This window comes from Haemaphysalis longicornis, unplaced genomic scaffold (genome assembly GCF_048455015.1).
Source record: "Haemaphysalis longicornis isolate Haplotype H1 unplaced genomic scaffold, Haemaphysalis longicornis Haplotype H1 scaffold_129, whole genome shotgun sequence".
In the NCBI taxonomy this organism is placed as follows: domain Eukaryota; kingdom Metazoa; phylum Arthropoda; class Arachnida; order Ixodida; family Ixodidae; genus Haemaphysalis; species Haemaphysalis longicornis.
The window spans coordinates 400,161-420,123 of NW_027526232.1; the positions used below are offsets into that span (position 1 = coordinate 400,161).

At 46.8% G+C, this 19,963-nt stretch overlaps 1 protein-coding gene across 2 annotated transcripts in view; it reads left to right on the forward strand.

The window, feature by feature from the left end:
• LOC144163660 (uncharacterized) overlaps window positions 1-19,963 on the forward strand; it is a 64,812-nt gene that overhangs the window by 25,999 nt on the left and 18,850 nt on the right. Inside the window, exons 1-2 of one of the 2 annotated variants that reach the window (XM_077694455.1) lie at window positions 4,494-4,721; window positions 18,659-19,037. In XM_077694455.1, coding sequence (XP_077550581.1) covers window positions 4,565-4,721; window positions 18,659-19,037 — 536 coding nt within the window. In that variant the 5' untranslated portion in view covers window positions 4,494-4,564. Of the gene's footprint in view, window positions 1-4,493; window positions 4,722-18,658; window positions 19,038-19,963 lie in introns of those variants that run through there. The other variant, XR_013320965.1, reaches the window with a different exon arrangement.

Below are 19,963 nucleotides of genomic sequence, written 5' to 3' on the forward strand. Positions count from 1 at the left end.
TTTTATTTTTATTTTCGGACTGTCGCTTATGTTAGCATCGGGTCGATGCACGCTTAGAGGGGGGGTAATGCCGCGAACCATACATTGGGTTTGTTTATTTGTGTTTTGCTTTTACCGCCCGGCTGCGCCGGTCTGTGTTATCTTTGCGCCAAGGGAAGCGCGTGTTCCATTCTTTCTTTCTGTCCCGCATGTGTTATCTGTCGTGATAGGGAGAGCATTCCGATCTAACGTGAACAGCCCAGAATAATCTTCTTGGATCTACTATGTTCTCGATGTGAATCGACGTTTCGAGAACCACGCGCGCCGAAAGATAAAAAGCCTGCAGTGCGGACGCCGGAGCATTCGATTCGACGACACTCGCCTGTGCAAGTCACTTTGTTGACCGCTGCTTCGCCGCCTCTGTATTCTTTTGAGTTGTTAGGGGAGCACAAGTTCGCTCCAATAAACGTGTTTCTCATTCAAGACAACTGCATCGTTCTTGTCTTCGCGACAATATTTTTGTTCCCGGGCGGGTCTTGCCAGTATGGCCTGGTTGAAGGTGTAGTTTAGGCCTTGGTAAAAAATTAAGCTTTTAGGAACTATTGTTCAGCTGCAGTTTGTACATTCTTACGATTTCAAGCATCTGAAGCAGAGGAAACGAGGCCTAAATTACTTAAAAGCTAGATCAGATCTATATTCTACTTGGAACGCCCTCTGAGCATTTCGCTCATGCACTACCTGATCTCAAGTTAGAGTCTCCTACGCAGTTCTTCGGCTAACTGAATTGCTTTCCAAGCTCAGAAATTTTACTGTATTCGCAAGGGCCTAAATAAAGACTATAGACGTGCACGAGCAGTTCGAACGAAGCGTACCAGCGCCGCGGTAAGTTTTTTTCGAAGCTGTAACTCAAGATTGAGGATGATACCTTGGCGGTACTACGCTCCTCTATAGACAACCTGCGAAATTTTCTTATACGAACCTTTCTTCTTTTTTAGTTGACTACAGCGTATTGCTGGTGCATATATGTTTGTTGCTGTTCGGTTAGCCTGTTTAGCATGCCGGCATTGCAAAAGTTAATGTATTGCGCAGCTGTTGAAAAACCACTGCACCTCCTTTTAGGGGTACGAAATATAATGGATACGCTTACACTATATAATGAATACACTATAAACTATATAATGGATACACTATTGATAGTGTATACATTATTTGGTTTGATAATTGGTTTGTGACCGCTATAGAAAACTGTCATGGGCATAGGCTTTGCGACAACGTAGTACCTTGCTCGTGTTTCGCGGTTTATATTCATAGCGGTAACCTCTGCAGGCACAGCACGCAGACAAAAACAGAAAGTAGAGCAGGCACGTGCAGCTTGAAGTGCGGAGGAAAAAATGGCTCCAATCCATGCTGTGGAGGTGATTAGAAAGCAAAGCTTTAAACGACACCCACAACAATTGCCCATGCGACGTCAATTGAATTCACACACACGTGGCTCTACAAAGAGTTAAACCAGAGATTCTGCCAGCCGTTACCTGGAATTCGCGGGCGCGGCGTCCCGAACGCAGCAGCAGCGTCGGCCATGGCCGGGCTAGAGCTGCGGACGCTGCCGCTGTAGCGCGGCCGTGAGTCGGGAGTAAGAAAACGGAGAGGAGCGTCTTTCGAAGGGTGAGACAGCGGAACCTAGCCATCCCGATCTGCTAGCTTGGGGCAACACCACCGCGCGGTGCAAGTGCGGACACGGAAACAATTCTGCATGTGGACTTAGTGATTCCCAGTTATACAGATCTAAACTAGTTAGTTCAGTAAGTTTTAGAAAAACACAACCGAATTGGTATTCACTAATGGAGAAAACCGTGCCCCACTCTTGGCAAGCAGTGCGCAAAAGGTAGCGTTTCTCTAGTGGCCAGATGTCTGTATGTGATTTGTACATTTCGTTTTCCCGCCCTGCAAACCAATCCTTAACGTATGTTTGCCGTACGACCACTTAATTCCGTCGGGTGCGTGTTATCATGGAAGTACTGTCGAACACGTTGATCAAGCAGTGCGAAGGCAGCACGCAATGGACGCGAAGCTGCTCCAAAACAGACCCAAAAGAACCGTCGCTAAAGCAGACGACAAAGCCGTACCGCCGACGCCGCCGCCGGCGAGCAGGCACTTGCGCGCTGGGAACGCTTGGTAATTCGCCGTGCCATCTCTAGTGTGCTCCCTGAGTGACACCCTGCCCCTCTCCTCCCTCGCCGCCGCCGCCGCGTTGGGAGTTTTTTGTCCCGCACGCCACGAACGAACCGCTGGCTGGTAGAACTAAAAAGCTTTGCTTTAAAATTGCGCCGAATACACGATCAGTGCAGTAAGACATCAAAAGTACCTAGCCTACGGGCAAAGGCTGCGAGATTGTTGTAAGTTGAGATTGTTGTAAAAACAATAGTACCATTGTCAAGAACTTTTTCATTCAGTCATTATTCTGTGGTGACTGGGCTCGAAATAGTTACTCCCTGCACCTAAACGACAACGAATGAACGGCATTTATGCGGAATAACAAGAAGTTTATGCTGTGCTAACACAAATTATAATGCATTCAGCCGTTTAATGCAAGGATCACAATGCTGTTAGGACCTTGTGAAACGCAAACGCGCAAATTTGGGCCGGAACGCACCAAATAGAAAATTAGAGATCGTGCCGATGAGGTATTCGAACTGATCGGGGAGGTCTGGAAAGTCCACTAGCACGATTCGTCCTTTTAACTGAGGCGTCCTATAATTCGACTTCCAGAAACGCAAAACGACTCGTTTGCGGGCTTAAGTGAATATTGTTACGTGCGTTACCCGTGCCGGAGCGCAGACATCACCGAAACATCGAAAATTGTACGGAGCTGGTTTGCGCAGCTCTCGCCTGGCCCTCCATCATCATCGTCATCGTCATAAGGATGACAAGCATTATCATAAACGCCTAAACTGCGAGGAAGGCAATGACGAACCCTCTTCGTGAGCGCGCGTTCTTTGCGTTACTGCGTCTAGTCAAGGAAAGTTAGCCGTGGTCTAGTCATCTGGCCCCAGTTCAGCTAAATACACCCTCTTACGTGTTTGTTGTACTCACCTTGTTTAGTAGTATTTTAAGGCGACAGCCTTACAACGTGCGTTTTGCAAAAAAAAAAAAAATCCTGTGTAGTGCGGCGGTGTTCCTGAGGGGATACCAAAAATCTTGAATGGGATGGGAACGCAAGCACAGACCGTTCTCGTCCTTTTTAGCTGCGAACGCGTGAATTCACTGTCCTAATGTCCACAGTGGCTTGCAGGCGTTTTGCATAACGCTTGCAGGGGCTATGCAATTGCTAAACATGTGGGTGTGCGCGGTCTTTATGTCCACATCGACTGCTACGCGTCATGTGTCTGCTAACCTGCTTATGCTGCAACCTGAAATTGGCATTGAGTATGCGATGGCGCTACCAGAGGCGTGTGGTTACAGAAATCCCAACAGATTGCGCACGAGCTATGCGAAGGCAGGAAAATTAAACTGAATTCAACTTCTAGAGGTGGTCATTTAAAAATCTCCGATTATTCGGCGACCTGACATCGGAATTGAGTATGTGATGGCCTGACCTTAATCCTAACGCCACGTTTGCAGTACTAAAGTCACTCATTGGAATTCGCCTGAATCTCACTCCAAGGTCTCCACATCAGAAGAAACGACTCTCCGTCACATCCAAACGAATACCTTTTTCGACCCAATTCGCTCACACCACGTGTTTCCAACTCAGTTACTTGCCCAGTGCACTTTCTTCTCTAGGCCAGGCAGATTAGCCCACATTTTAATGGTGTGCACTTAACCGCGACTTACGACCGCTTCCTAACCCCCTTACCCTACATGATCTGGGGGAGAACTTGGCTACCAGCAACCACTTGGACGCCTAGCCACTTCTTGCATGTAGGGAATCGGTCGACTGGTCATTGCTTGGGTTCCCGGACTAAGGAACTAGTCTGAACAAAAGTTTTGTAGTACTACTACTACGACGCTGCTTGGTAAGACCGCAGGATCAACATTAAGGGGACGTAAAATTAGGGTTGAAATTAGGTATAAACACATACGCACTTTGGTGACGATGTCAGTGGCGGTGCCAGCTGCCGTCACAAGCTCACTGCCCATTTACCAATTTCTATTGGCAGCTTTGCCAACATACCTACCCACAGTGCTGACGTAGCCACTTGCGCTAATTGTTCAGGGACGATGACAGCCTCTGTCAGAACCTGCTGTAGGATTGATGTGACCGTTCTTATAGTCGAAAATAAACTCTCGGAGCTCTTGCCTGTAACACGGCTAGGGATTCTCATGTGTCTCTCCAAGTTTTTTTTGTTCGCGTTTCATTTTTGTATGACCGTACATACGTCTCTCAGGTCAGTGATAAAAAATAACGAAGGAGCGAAAATAAAACGCCGAGAATAAGGCCATACATCGCGTCGACTGCGAAAAACGTCAGTATAAAGTACGTGCGAGGTCGGGAAGTGCGCTGACCGCTGGCACAAGCTTCAACGAATCCAGGCCATGGAGGTTCCACAAACCTTTGTTTTCGCTTTTTTCTGCGTAGCGCGTCATGGATCAGTTGAGCCTCAGAAGCCGAGTAAATAACAGCAGCCACTTTGCACTCATCACTCTAAAGGACGCTGTGGCGGCCTTCGTCATGACACTTGGCCGCATCGCTTTCCTCCTTACAGTCGTAGTTGTAAGCAGCGGCGAAGATGGGGACGCTGGTATGTACCAACACTTTTACTCTGGTTTGGAGTAGGGCAGAATGGCCCGGTATGGCGCTGTTGAGGGAGAATTTATATATCAATCTGTGATACCTTTCAAAGCCCCTTTTTGGTGTGCTCAAAGAATACTTACCATGGATTTTGAAGCGTCATAGATAATTCCACCTGTGTCTTTTTCAAAACTATTTCCGGTTGAAAGTCGTCGTTGTGTTTGCTTAACTGCATAGTGCCTCCCAGGAGTTAGCGTTTCCTGGGTTTAATCTAGAAGCAGGTATTTCCGCTCCTTTTTCTAGACGCAACAAGTTTCAATGTTGCTCCTCCGAGGTTTGTTTTAATAGCAAAATATGGCTGTCAGCACTGACCGCAGATCACGTAAACTGTCTTATGGTTGACACTTACATGACGTCATTTTTTAGCTTGCCTTTACTACAGCCTCAACGTTTATTGATTCAGTGATGAGTTCAGTTTTCTAACAATTTTGGTAAATTCTCGATAACATGATGTCACAAACTTAACCAATACTATATAACAGGACTTTATAGCCGGTCATTGTGGTGAACTACAGCAATGGATTAATGGGCAGCGAACGGCTGCTAGGCTTAACAATGCATCAGACGTGTTGTGTTGTACACTTTTGAGAGCAGGAATAATGCTCATGGAGGTGTTATATTTACGTTTAAAAGTGAAGCTTACGCGGTCAATAACATTCAATAAATGGCTTGCACATTACGTAATCACAATCCTTTCTTGTGACCAATTTTCTGCTTTTTCAGCGCTCCCAAAAATACCAGCATGAAATAGGTTAGCAGCCTTTTCCATTGCAGTGGGTCACAAGCGTATTAGGTGTGATGTTCCGTGCGGGGAATTTTCTTTTTGTCGGGACATTTTCGGCTGTAATTTTGGCGAAAGAGAAAGGGGGGATTCTTTAATTTATGCATCATATTTTAGGAGTCTTGGAGTAAAAAATAAAAATAGTGTCAGCAAACCGGACCTCGCATCATTTATTACGTTGTTTCTTTCAAAACTTTCTCTTGACACTTCGTCGGATTTATGTTAAAATATTCGTAGTCGTGTTCCGGCAAGCCGCAAGCGACAGATTCCTGTCCAGTTCATATAACAGGAGCGAGAATAGAGGAAAGAATGGTCCAAGAGGAAGAGGTAGTGGAGCTTGAAGCGGCGGATGCTGAAAGGCTCATGCCTGATCGCACGTATTCCTGCGAAATATACAAAAATGTATTTCGGATGCGCCTTAGTCATTATGCTTTCAACAGGAGGTGGCGCCAGCAGTTCCGGCACTGAGCCAAAGTTAGCCAAATTACCAAACAACGTCTATTTCTTTTTCATGCAGTCAGTTTTATAGTAAAGCTTTAGGAAGCTAAGTTAGCATGCTGTTTGGTACAAAACGTGAAATGCATAGTCAAATGGTGCCGTGCCTCAGGTGTAGTGGATATTCGTTCACGCTGAAACTGATTGTTTGAACGGCGTCTGCGTCCGGAAGGCTACGAAACGAAGACATAGGCCGCGCTGGGTAACGCCAACAAGCAAACAGGAATCCGAGTAAACATCTATCAGCTGCAAAAAAGAATGCAAGAAAATCTGACCCAAATTCTTCGGAAATCTGTGGGAAAAATGCTCTGAGTGTGGAATTTCTTAACCTCGAAATAAGAATTTTTCTCCCCAGTGCGACACATCACTGCATGGCAGCTATGCTGATTTCACTGAGAGACATGTATAGTTAAGGAGAATTCGTAACAATTATTTTAATTATCTTTTTTTGTGCGTCCTGATTTGTTTGGAAAGCTGTTGGAATATTTAATAATTATTCCTAATATTTATTGTTTATTTCGTATTACGCTTAGTGTTGCGGCTTTGCTTGACTGCGCCTACGGCGCCGCTCGCCGGGCGTCCGACAGTCAGTGGATCGTTTAGTTAAAATTGAGCCCCGACAGGTTTGTTTCCTCGAAGAGTGTGACTTTATTTTGCTAGTTTGGCGACCGTATCAAGCTTAGTGAAGGCGATAAAGTCGAAGTAGCTCCACACTAGCGCACATAAAACATTTATCCTCAACCTTAAAACTCGAAGCACTTTTTCGCAGGGTGAACTAGAAGAACTAGCACACCACACATTTGGGACCACTTCTGCTAGAAGGAACGCATTCGCTGGTGATTCAATATTATCAGGGCCAGGGGGAGGCTTACTGCTCAAGGGTTGTACAAGAAATTGAGCTTATCAGCTCTTAATGCTGCAATCCGAGAAATAAACAGCAAAGTATATGCCAAGGTAGGCCTTTAAGAAGTATATACCGCTATTTCTTCCACGTCTGGTTTGCTAGCATAGCTTAGCTCAGTGGCTTAGAGCACTATGCGGGTTGGAAACCCTGGGTGGGGGTTTTCTTTTAACTGTTCAACCGTCTGATGTGTGTCCAGGCATCTTCGTGTTCTGGTAGGTACTACAGAAAGGAGACAGGCGAGCTCTGGAGGTGCGAGAGAAACGTCTCCCAGTTGAGCGTCTCCAGTGGCGAGGAGGGCTTTCAGCAATCTGTGCGCCTCGACTTGTCATTCGTCACTTCATGGAACAATACTCCCGGTAGAATTACTGCTCTGAGGTTTATGCGGGCAATTTCTGAAGTAAAACATGAAAATAGCGGAAAATGGCGATTGCTGAATGGGCGTTCACAGGTAACGTCGGAACTCATGGACGTGTTGCACTGTAGCGAATCCGAAACTGGTTTGAACCCAGGAATAAACCACCACCACAACATTGCTACGCATATTTCATGGCCAATAGTACTAAATCTCTCCCTAAAGAAAAAAATGACATTAACACACACCCAATTTAGTGTGCATCTACTTTAAAATTTTTGACTTCCTCCAATCCCAATGCAGGAAGAAAACGTGTCTCTGCTGTAGTCGTTGCGGGCGCCGTAAATGTCGTCTAGTATTTTTTCTTCTTTGAGGCTTCGTAAACGAAATACTGCTATATTACCTGAATAAATGACCAAAAGTGTTTATTTTTTTCCGTGTATGCAATGCAAACAGAGACGAAAGTTTGATTATTTCATTCCGGTGCACATCTAATTGTACTCGTTGGCGCCCTTACGAGGACAGCAGGTGCAAAAGTTTAACCAAGAGGTCGTTTCCGGTCTGCTGGCTGCAATGAACAATGTCAATAGCAAAATCAGTGCTTGCATCGCGTGTCTGTTTCACCAGTGTCATACAGCCATTGTTTCCTACTGCGGTGTTCAAGACGAAGCGACCTACCCACGTTGACAAAGCGTCTTCCCTAGAATTCCTCGCTTGTACAAAATAATGAGCGAATAACTCCCGATATCGCTTTGTGTTGCACGCCTCCGACAACAGCGTCTGTTGGAGTAGCTGCTGCGTTATCCTGTGCAGCACTTCGTCACGGCACGGATTTCCATCCGCGGCCGCAATATTTCTGAAGGCCACGACACAGAAAAGTGGCCGCGTAAGTCTCGCATAACTACAGCGAAGCGAGACATACCCAATTACACTGAGGTCTTTTACAAAGTTGCACATAAGACTGGAAGAACTGGTTCGGCCGAGAGAAATTCAAATTTGGTTTGTTTCGTCAAGCCACAGTGTATAACGGCTAATGTGCATTGGGAACCATGATGCTTGTTTCTCCGTGCGTGAGTGGAGCAGGGCGCATCCTTTTCGTTTAGGCCCCTGAAGCGTTAATGTGAGCTTTCTTTATTTGGATAATGTATTAAGGTAATGTTGACATATTGATATTTTTAAGGAAAGTTTGTGAGACCATCGATCTCTGCTAAACAGTGGAAAACACTCGCAGCTCCCTTGTGTCTTTATGAGTGTGATAAGCCAATGAAAAATAATATACATTGTTCAGGAACAAAGTGTACAGGAGACTGCGCCTCCAGCATTCATCCTTGATCTTGCGTGCGGATGGCCGAGCGAAACTGTAAGCGGTAACAGCCTGCTACCGCCAGTGCTGAGCGCCACCGCTGTTCGCCTCCACCAGTCTTTGCCTCAGCAGCGCAACGCCTTAGCCACCGAGCCTGAGCCACCGTGCCGGTTACCTTTTGTGGGATTCTTACCAGAAATATGTAACGAAACAACCACGTTCACATAGCGTATACAGTTTCATAAGCTCTCTTATTATGCGTGCTTAAAATTTAATGGTAGGATGTATGTGTATTTCCTGGTAAGATTATGAATAGTTTAAACTTTATTGTACTGCTGAGCTAGTTGTTCCTGGTCGATTTATTCCAGCAAATATTTCCATCCGCTTTCTTAGCTCGCCTGGATTTTTACACTCATTGCCAGTTTTCGTAATGTTGATCGTGAGGTTGACGCAACGCGCCGACGCAACGCAGGCGATGAGGCGCGCCGTAGATGGCTCCGGGTTAATTTTGACCGCCTGGGGATCTTTAACGTGCTCCGAAATGTCGTACACACGGGCGTTTTTGGTTTTCGCCTCCATCAGAAAAGTCGCCGCCGCGGCCGGGAACCGAACCCGCGACCTCGTGCTCACCAGCGCAACGCATTAGCCACTGAGCCACCGCGGCGGGTGTTTCTGGGTTGTAGTCACAAATGCTTTCCTGTTACTCTGCTTCCTTTTATTGCGAAAATTTTCGGAGGGTTACCACCATTATTTACGAATATGAGCAAAGAACGCAAACATTTGTTTTACAAACAGAAAAACCATATTTGGTTGAACATATATTATTCACAGATAGGAGAAAATAAGGCTTACAGGGAAACGAACTCAGTTCATTTACATTAAAGTTTGGGTCTCCGAAAAAAGTCTGGATAAATAGACGAAAACATCAGCTCACAATGTACTCTCTATAGCGAGTTTCTTTTCTGCTTAACATTTAAGTGAACAATTCTGCGAACATCAGAGACTAAGCTCAGTCTGGAAGATATCGGGCGACACTAGCTTGTTTTTTTTCGACACCTCACTTATGAATCATTTCTCGAGGCTATTTTTTGTATTTTTGATATTTCGCAGAGCTCAACCGGAAAGGTTTGATGCCGCGCAAAAAAAGAAAGGTCGCTGTATTTCTGCCCGTAAAGTACGGCGTAAATACAAGTAGATAACTCTAGGCACAGACTCTAGTGAGACTTGAGATAGACATAGAAGCCTTGTCCTTATAATTTACAACAACCGTATGCCGGGTCATGGTGAGAAGCACCGCTATATCTTGACAAAAGTTGTCGGGGTACTGTGAAATAAGTAGACCGCTGTCGCTACAGATTGTGCCACGCGCTTTCGACCAGCTGCGCTACTGACGTGGCTGATTTTTAGATGCGGAGCATCTCATGCTCGGTGTTGTGTTTCTCCCTCACTTGTCGTGGGCCGTCCGTACTCTACTGCGCATGCGCGTCTCTTCAGCACCGTTAGCGTTTGGGATGACGTCAGCGCAGTCCACTACAAAAAGAAATAGTTAGGCGGCGCCCGGTTTCGATCCCACGACTCTCTGGCCGCAACGGGAGGTATGTGGCGCTCTTCCCACTGCGCTACAAACCGAGACGGGAGCATGTGCTACGACCGCGCCTTATGTCCCTCACTCATTCAAACTACGTCAAGAAGCTACTTATACCACAAGGGCACGCGAAGCTGAACGTCAACGGAAACGACGAACTGGAAACTAATGGAAACTTCAGTCTAACTTCGCATACTACTCAGTGTTCTCCTACGGGAAGATGGTGTAATTTTTTTCCTTTCAAACCTCATTCACCATCATGGAGGGCATGCACAGCTTCTTAATCGCCGCGGATGCCACTTTCTATAAAGAGTTGCTGAAGCTATCAGCAACCCCATAGCTTGCTGCACCCAGTACAAGGTAACGACGGCTACTATCCGCAAACAAATGCACTATCCGAACGTTTCAATTGTGCTTTGAGAGACATGGTCCTGTGTTACATTTATGGCAATCATCGGGATTGCGACACCGCACGGCCATACCTGACTAAGTGCTTCACTTCATACTGCTATAGAACGGCCTGTTATTCTTCGTTTGACCTTGTCTACGACCGCGAGCCTACGGTACCACTTGATACCCTGTTGTTCGCGTTTGCCGCCCTTCCAAGTCTGCTGTCGGGATACGCCCGTGATGCAATTGCTTGTGCTGACCATGCCCGGCCGAATTCCCGCACTCGCACTTCTTCATTTTAAGTCACTCAAAAGACCACCTATAACCGCTGACAACGTACGAAGCATTTCTAGTCATCAGCCCCTGCTGTCCGTTGACCCCATTTAGCCGAGTAAGGCGGTATGAACAACGTCTTGTCCGGTACACCTATTCTTATCGGGTTTTGCAGAAGTCACCAACGTGAATTATGAAATCCCCCACGTTACGCCTCTACTGCCGAGGCGTGGTTACTTACACATAATAGGGGCGGAGCCCCTTAGGTGCTGGGTCTGTTGGCGTCTCCTGTCGTCGTCGTCGTCGCCGTAATCACAGTCCCATGTAGTCACGGTACTAAAACACCGGGAAAGTCGTTACGCCTCGCAGTAGAACGTAACTCGTACTAAAAAAAGCACCGGGACACTCGTTTACGCCATGCGTTAGAGAGCTTCATGCTTCAAAGACAAGAGACTTTTACAGCAAAGCTGTATACTCCTATCCCATAACGGTTTTATCTCCGTTGGGAAAAACGCCAAGGCGCCAAGAATACACTTATACAGTGCATGCTTCGCTCCTCCCTAGGTTTCTTGTTAGTGCAGCTTGCTCAGGCTTTTGTTCACTTCGTGCGTCGCAAGCCGTTGAAGACAGTGGACGCCGATACCCGACATTGCCGGGATGGCACTAATACCGTCGGGGGTTCGTGTCACGGGGCACTTAAAATAAAATAATTTGGCTCAGCATTTTACCGGCTTTGGAAGAAGCAGTGAATGTGCGGGGTTTGGGGCTCGAGTTAGAGGAAGACCTGGTTTAGTGTAGCATCAGGTGTACTGGGTGTCAGCGGTGGCATAGTTTCTGCTTTCTACATAGTGTAAATACATATTTAACTGCATCCCTACCCCTCGTAAGAATACCTACAACCGAACTAAGAATTGGCCACATCAGGCTGGCATTCTTATATATTTAAACGCCACAAAAACACCAGTCTGCCAAGGGTATGAAAAGACAGAGAGTAAATTTGCTGATTGCGAAAAAGCAATGGGGTGGTTTCTCAGTCCAAGAACCCTTCACGTTTTCCAGCCTCAACAGTCCTTAACACCAGCAGGCGCTGATCATTCAAGTGAGATGTGTACATGCGCAATCAGTCTGCACTCACTTCGGTTTTTGGGGCGTGAAACCATGTTTCTTCCGCATCGCTTTTTTATTACTTTCGCAGTGTAGAAGTTTTAGGGCCAATTTATTACTACGCATAACCTCAACTCTCTTAGGATTGAGGACGGCAGCCCGTACCTCAGTAGCCTTTTAAAGGGCACGATTTGATACTCCTGACGCACTTCATACCGTAATCTCATCATTTTTTTTACTATTATTAATCTCTGCGTTCCAGAAGAAGGGCCTTGTAACACCTACACTGATTACTTTTATCTACATCACATTCGTCTAATTATATTCTGCCCATAAACATAACACTGATAGGCCATACTACTTAGCGGGACCATGGTGCTTTTTGACTTCGACGCCTTCGCAGCTCTAAATCACTGATACTATCGGTGCTGACTTTCAGGTTAGATATTTTTTAGCTGCAAAAAAGAGTACAGGTGAAACAAGTATACGGAGCACGGGTTGGAAATTTTGGGGAGTTTTTTCCGCCATGTGCATAGCCAGCAACTTCTAAGTGACTTGTCATGAAAGTCATTCTAAAATAAAATCCGGCCGCACATATTCGATTAATACTGTCAGCCGCAAAAAATAGAAATTTTTCCAACTTAACGAAGCTATGCTCCGATTACGTGTTATTTCACGATATAAGCTAACCACATTTTTTGTAATATTGGTTTCTTGGCGAATGTTTAACATGAGGAGCTCATATTGAGTAGAGTCTCCGATGAAGATCGCTATAAACAGTTTTGTAAACATATTTCACACAAAACCAACACCATCATGCCAAGCTATCACACGCAAAAAATGTACCCTTCTCGGCGCTGACGTGCATAATATATTTCCCATGGACAATTGAAATGCGAACCGCGAAACGCGCGGCCGAAGATACCGGTGCCTTCACCAGGCAGCGGCTGGGGAAAAGAAACGGACATGCGCAGTAGACGTGTTGTGAACGAGAGTGCGTGCCCCACTGCTATCGGCACTGCGGGCTCGGCGCACACGATCGCCCGCTCCCCGTCTGTGCCGGCGTAACATTGCTGGTATATCGACCAGATTCAGGGGAAATCCCCAAGGTGGAGTAAGTTTCTGCGAAGGAAAGTTTGACATCCACCTGAATGCAGCCGTACGGCTACAAAGGAAAGATATACAGCTTTCTCAGAAACTTCGCGGTTGCTGGACCAGGACGAATTTTTCTTCAACTGCGAAGTTTCTGAGAAAGCTGTATAGGTTTCCTTTGTAGCGGTACGGGTGCATTCAGGTGGATGTCAACCTTTCCTTCGCATTGCTGACATATCTCTGCATGTGTGGTGCAGTAACTTGAGCAAATAACGATAAACACCTGGGTCACGCCAATAACCTTGTTCAGTGCTGCCGGCTCGCTTGGATTCTACGAATAGTGAGGCGCCTGAGAAAAACAAAACAAAACAGAAAATCGGGTTGCCACCATTGTTGTGCAAGAGCAACTGGCCTATAGAATGGTTGGAGCTGCCTTACTTAATTTTTATGAATATTTGAATTCTGTTGGTAATGATTACAGCGCGCACAGTGTTTGTAATCAATATATGGCATTGGAAAGAAATTCTAGGGGTAGGGTGTCTTCTACAAGCACCAAATGCGCAAAGTGACTCAGCCATGACTGCGTCAAACAAAGGCGTGTTCTTGGCAGCACATCATTGCTCAATTCGCGAGCCACTGAACCACGAACGCAACACATTGCAGTGCAACCAGCAGTTAGGCGGCATACTTTTTGTATGCATTTGCGTGCGCTGGTTTTCTTCCAGACGTATGATGAACTCAATAGTACACCTTCCGAGATTATGCACGCGCTTCGCGCGCAAGCACTGGTCGCAGCTGCAAGAAATTACGTGCCGCGTTGCTCTCAGCATGACCAACACCCTTAGCTGCGGCGGCGGTAGTGCTTGCAGTGCTTGCAGCGCTCTTGCGGCATGGCGACAAGGAAAGCGCGCGAGCGGGGAGACGGCAAAATACAGCAGTTGGACACGCACCCTCTCTCCTGACGCCTCTACTGCGCATGTCCATCTCTTTTCGACCGGCGCTGCCAGGTCCTGGCACCGGTATCTTCGGCCGTGCGTTCCGCGGTTCGAATTTCAATGGTCCATGACTCTACGCTTGACCATAATGTGTAGCAGAAAACTTATAACTCTATTCCATACATGGATTGTGACGCAGTTGCTTATATCTGCAATTAGGTTTACTGCGATTACCGTAAGCCTCCGTCGGCTAATTTGATCTTTATTTGTACACTAGGAGCGTAACTAAATTTGTTCTGCATTCGAGCGTTCGTGTGCGTCACTTAAATACGTGAAGCTGCCCGGCAGTAGCAGGAAATGTAATTTTGCTCCAGTCACAACACCAGCTGCAAAGCACACCGTAGCACACTCTTTTATAGACATATTTATAGAGACTGCTTATGCCTGTTGATGCGGGGTAAAATAATATGTTGAAGTTATTTTTAGGCAGGTTCCTTCGGAACCTGGATTTGCCCTTCATAAATGCTTGAAAAGAATTAAGGGGGATTTAGTGCAGTAGAAATTGTAGTAGTGGCATGTGGGTGTTTATGGCGCAAGCCGCCAAGGACAAAGAGCGCCCAAGATCGTATTTAGTGATCCTTCGCTGTCATTTTAGTGTATAAAATGGGTGTGGTATGAGTATGATACTATTACCAAAAAGAGCATAATATACGGGTGTAAGTTGCCCTAATTTTAAAACAAATATGAAGATGGTCATAATGGTGGGGGAAAGGGACCATATGGGTGCATAGCCAGCGGTAGCTCCCTTACTGCTGAGAGATGCGAAAGTTACATGTGGTACGAGATGAGATTTAAATTGACTTCAGCGTGATATGATAAAACACATTTGTTCGTGACCGCTGGTTCGTTTCGTAAAAATAAAGAGGGATGAAATGGAATTCTGTACTTCTATAAATCAGGGAAACGTCGCTGTCTCACATCGGCTAAGGATTTACATTCAATCCGTATATGTAGACATGAAAGCCGTTCTGCACATCTACCCACCGCGGTGGCTCAGTGGCTAAGGCGTTGCGCTGTTCACGAGAGCTATGACTGTTCACGAGAGCTATGGCGAGAGCTGTTCACGAGAGCTGTTCACGGGAGCTATGACTCTAAACTGAAGAGACTACTGTCGGTCGGTTACCGAAACTATGTCTTGGCGGGTGTTGCCGAAGCGTTGTTACGGAAAGCCAAAGGCCAAGTAGGTGCGAAGCGGCTAGAACAACCTAAGGCGAAGCCTGTTGTTCTGCCCCATATACATAGAGTAACGCACAACCTGAAAAAAGTGGCAGAAAGGTACAAAGTGCCGGTGGTGTTTTCCGCTCCAGACAAACTTGGCCGCCTGTGTGCGCAAATTTCCGGCAAGCCCAAACCGAAAGAGTGCGAAAAGAAGCATGCCAAGCGCTTTGTGCCTTGCGACGTCGGGGTAGTCTACGAGATACCGCTTTCTTGCGGGGAGGCCGACATCGGCAAGACGGGCAGATGCGTGAATGACCGGGCACGCGAGCACAGTTCTTCTCTTAACAATAATACGCGCGCGCATTTACCCACGCATTGCGAAGATTGCAGGCCTGTCAGTCATTTGGAAAAATGCAGACCGTTCTTTAAGGAGATTAGCATTCTCGGCAGGAGTGATAATACAGTGGCGAGAGAGCTCTTGGAAGCTTTTTATATTTAGCGGAAAGGGGACAAGCGCGTTAGCGATACTTCTGTGTTTTTGTGTGCCAGCGAGTTTGAGTTTTTGAAAACGTCACTTTGATCATGTTCTCTGTTGGATGCGTTCCATGTAGTGTACCAAAGTGCGCATGCTTTTGATGATACATGTATAAATATGAGACGATGCCTCAACAAATTTTAGTTACAAGTGAGCGCTTGTCCCGTCGTCCTTCTTTACTGTCGCTGTCTAAGTCGCGCTCTATTTTTTTTCAATCATAATGCTCCAAATTGCTCAACAGGTGTGTTTGATGTTTAGGAGCTGTTACCCTGCGCAGTGGCTTTTTTGGCGCTCAACTGAGTGCCGTCTCCCCTTGGGCGTCTGCGATGCCGGTGAGGGTGGTGTTATATCCATTTCATTTTCTGATGCCCTTGGAGTTGCCATTGGGTTACGTTCCTTCGCACGGGCGCCCCGAGTGACGCTCGGTGACCGAGGCCCATGTGGAAGCCGCGGCAGGGCGGATGACGCAGGGGCAGCCGTTGCTCCATGGTCAATGTCCGCAGCACCCCCAGAGCCACAGAGGGGCATTGGAGCAGGCGCAGCAGAGGCGACACGGCCTCCAAGTTTGTTTGCGCCACTGTGACTGCGGAGTCCGCAGGCAGTGTGACGGCGTTGGCTGCCGAGGGCAGCACAGTGGGGGGTGGTGGCGGGACCAAGTCAGCAGTGCTGTAGTGGGTCCTCACCGAAACCTGCCGGCGCCCTAACAGCCTTGCCTGTTTTTTCCGAGCCTTTGGGTATGAGGTGTTTTCAGTTACTTTGAGAGTTATTGCTTCCTTCTCGGTTTTAAACTTCTGACAGGATCGAGAGTAAGCGGCGTGAGGCCTATCGCAGTTACAACATTTGAACTGCGTGGTGCGGCAATCGTCGGTCTTGTTGTCATGCTCCGAGCATATTGCGCATCTATCTTAGCCTCGACAGTTGTTTATACGATGCCCGTACCGTTCACACCTAAAGCAGAGTCGCGGGTTCGGGATGTATGGTATTGTCTGACAGTGGAGGAAACCTGCTTCTACGGACTGTGATAGGGTGCTACGGTGAAACGTCAGAATTATATGTTTGGTTCTTATCTCTTTTCCGTCACGCGTCATTGTGATACGTCTGACTGCCGTAACACTTTCCTCACGCAAGCTTTCGACGACATCAGCATCACTTTCATTGAGAAGTTCAACTTCCGAGATAACTCATTGGCAGCTATTGAGAGTACGGTGGGGTGTCACATTGATCGGTAGATCTCCAACGCTTGTTTTCTTTAGTAAGTTACAAGACTGTTCTTTACTTTTGACTTCAATCAGCATGTCACCAGAGGTTAGCTTCTCTGCCTCGTAGTTTTTTCCAACGACACTCTCGATAAATTTTGCGATCAGGAACACGGAGTTGGTGGTAATTGGTGTTTCTTTGTCCACTGATTGCATGACCAAAAATTGTGGGAAGTTTTCCGTGTTTGCGAACACAAAGTTTGAGACTGGCTTTAAGATGGCTTCTGTGCGGGTCCTCTTCGGGGTCCGATCAGGTTTAGAAAAGGGTTTAGAAAATACCATGCCAACTATTATACAGTAGGGAACAAGGGTGCTTTATTCTCTAGCCTTACCCTGATAACTAGAGAGGTCCCGGAGCTCCCCTCCTGGTAAACGGACATTAAGCCCATCTGCCGGAGCTTGACCAAGGCTCCGACGGCCACCGTTAGAGGCTTCTATCTCCGCTTTGCATTCATTGCCATGGCAGAATACAGCTTTAGTGTGTGGGCTCGGGGTCCGCGGTGTCGCCAATACCGTCACCAAGATTGCTCAAGGTGCCCCGTGCGGGGGCGGATTTAGTGCAAGGCCCAGACGAAGGTTTCCTAATGAACTGGGGAGTAATTGCTGATTTGCAACTCACACAACTGATGTAACTAGATCGCCCATAAGGGGCTCAAAGGTGCATGATCGACAATACTTTGTTGGTCCGGCTAAAACGGTAAAACCACAGTTACTGCTATAGACTATGCCGCTGTAACGAATGAAACTTAAAAAACTTTTCGAACGCAAATTACTCGGCGCTATTCAATAGAAAAGAAGCAGTAAAACCCAGTTGTTAATATGTCTGCTGTCTTTGGATGCCCTTGGAAGGAAGTATTACGTATATATACGCAGTTGGAGTTTGATAATATTGTTACGTGGCGGCAGGACAATGATGAGGTGAACTATGGGCGACGATGAAGTGATGTATTTACAAGATGTTGCCGCAGAGCGATGCAATCTATTTACAAGTGGCCATGATCGCTCGGGCCTGCCGGATCTTCTTCGTCGTCTTCGGTGACGGGTTATGGCGCTATGGGGCATTGTCGACATAGATATTCCGTGACATCATTAACGTTGTTGTGACGGAACCTTGCTCATCACGCGGCCAGTGCTGCATAGAGCTGAGAGTCGAAGCGGACCAGGCGACATTGAGTTAAAGCATTTACGTACAAAATGCACCAGGAAGTTACATTGTCAGCTTGCACAAAGCGGGGAGCCCGTCTCACCTCGGTGCCTCCGTCGCGTGTGTCGCCCGCTCCGCTTCATGCTGCTCATGCTTTTATAGCTCCCGGGATCCGTTTCAGCCGCCAGCAGTTAAAATTTCTCTAATCAAGACCCTGGGCTGGCTGCTGTTTGAATTCGCCGAATCAACTCGAAGATGCTGCATCAGATGGTCCGTACAAGAAGGGTGAAGTTGATTTATTGACACCGCTTTGGAGGCCCGAGGGCATGTTTGCCGCCCGCCGTTGGACAGCGGGGCGAGATTCCTGTTGGCCGATCAGGAATTGCCCGCCTGGCCTCCGCAGCCAAACGAAGTCGTGTCGTATGTCTTGGTAGAACAACGTGTACACGGTGCATTGTATAGCTAAAGAACGATGTTTCTAAGGAGACCGTTAAAATGTCTTCTGCATTTTGTTTTTCAGGGCCTGCACTGAAGTGCCACCCTGGCGCGAAGCCTTTGGAAGGTGACTTGCTTCTGGACAAGTTAATGAAACGATTATTAACATCTGAAGCGTTCCAGACGGTAGCTCTTCCGAGATCCCACCATAAAACTACTTTGGCTGGCTTCAGAGTAACAGTGGATATCTACAACGGCACAATCTCTGGCCTGAGTGGAGTGAAGAGGCTTGGAAGGAACCACCTTATTTCCAAACGAAATGACAACCTAGAAGCGCGCTTCGGAATTGAAGTTGATAAGCTGAATATTTCCCTTTCTCTGAAGATCGGGACATACTTAATGAACATATACGTCGATGCCGAGGTATTCTTTCCTGCGACAAAGTTCGTCATTGCGGTGAAGCAGTGAGTATTTAACTACTTCTTTCTTTCTTTCTTTCTTTCTTTCTTTCTTTCTTTCTTTCTTTCTTTCTTTCTTTCTTTCTCTCCTTCTTTCTTTCCCTCTCTCTGTCTTTATTTCCCTCTCTCTTTCTTTCGTTCTTTGTTTGTTTGTTTGTTTCTTTCTTTCTTTCTTTCTTCCCTCCCTTTCCTGTTTATTCCGTTGTAATTTTTTTTCTTGCTTTATTATTTCAATTAGTGCAAATTTAGAGCTGGCTGAGGAAAAAAGGGGCATGCGGCAGCTTAATAAACCCTTGACCTTCTCACTTCTCTAGGGTATTTGTATCTGAAATCGAAGGTGAATATTAATGGAGAACACTATAGTGCTCTTAGTTTTATCTGGTGAAAGAGTGACGAAGATTGCAGGCGATACTATCTAGTATCAAAAAATAAAGGAAATCACACTGACGCGTAAGCCTTGAAGGTAGCGAAGCCTTACGCAACTTTCACGACCATCACAACTGTTAAAGTCCATGATTGGAGCCGATTTCCTTGTTCGCTGCCGCAACGACGGTAATTGTCGCTATGAGTGTGAGCTCCCTTAATTTTGTAGAAGCAACAATCATTGGACATCACCTTGGAGGGGCGTGCGCTATGACGAGTCTTTCTCGTTCCGAGCAAGTGTTGGCGCGATTACGTTGAACGCTGGAGCTTTTTTTTTGTCCAGTTTTGGCCAATCTGCCTAAGTGGGTATTCTTGGCTTGACAAACATGCGCCGGGGACGCTGAGTGGTCGCCTCGAGCCGCGCACAGACGAGCGCTAGGCATTTTCTTGTTTTTTTTAAACTAGCGGATGGTCGCCGAAAACTTGGGCAATCTCCCTAAGTAAGCATGCTTGGCTTGAAAAACATGCACCAGGGACGCTGTGTGGTCGCCGAGAAGCATGCACCCAGG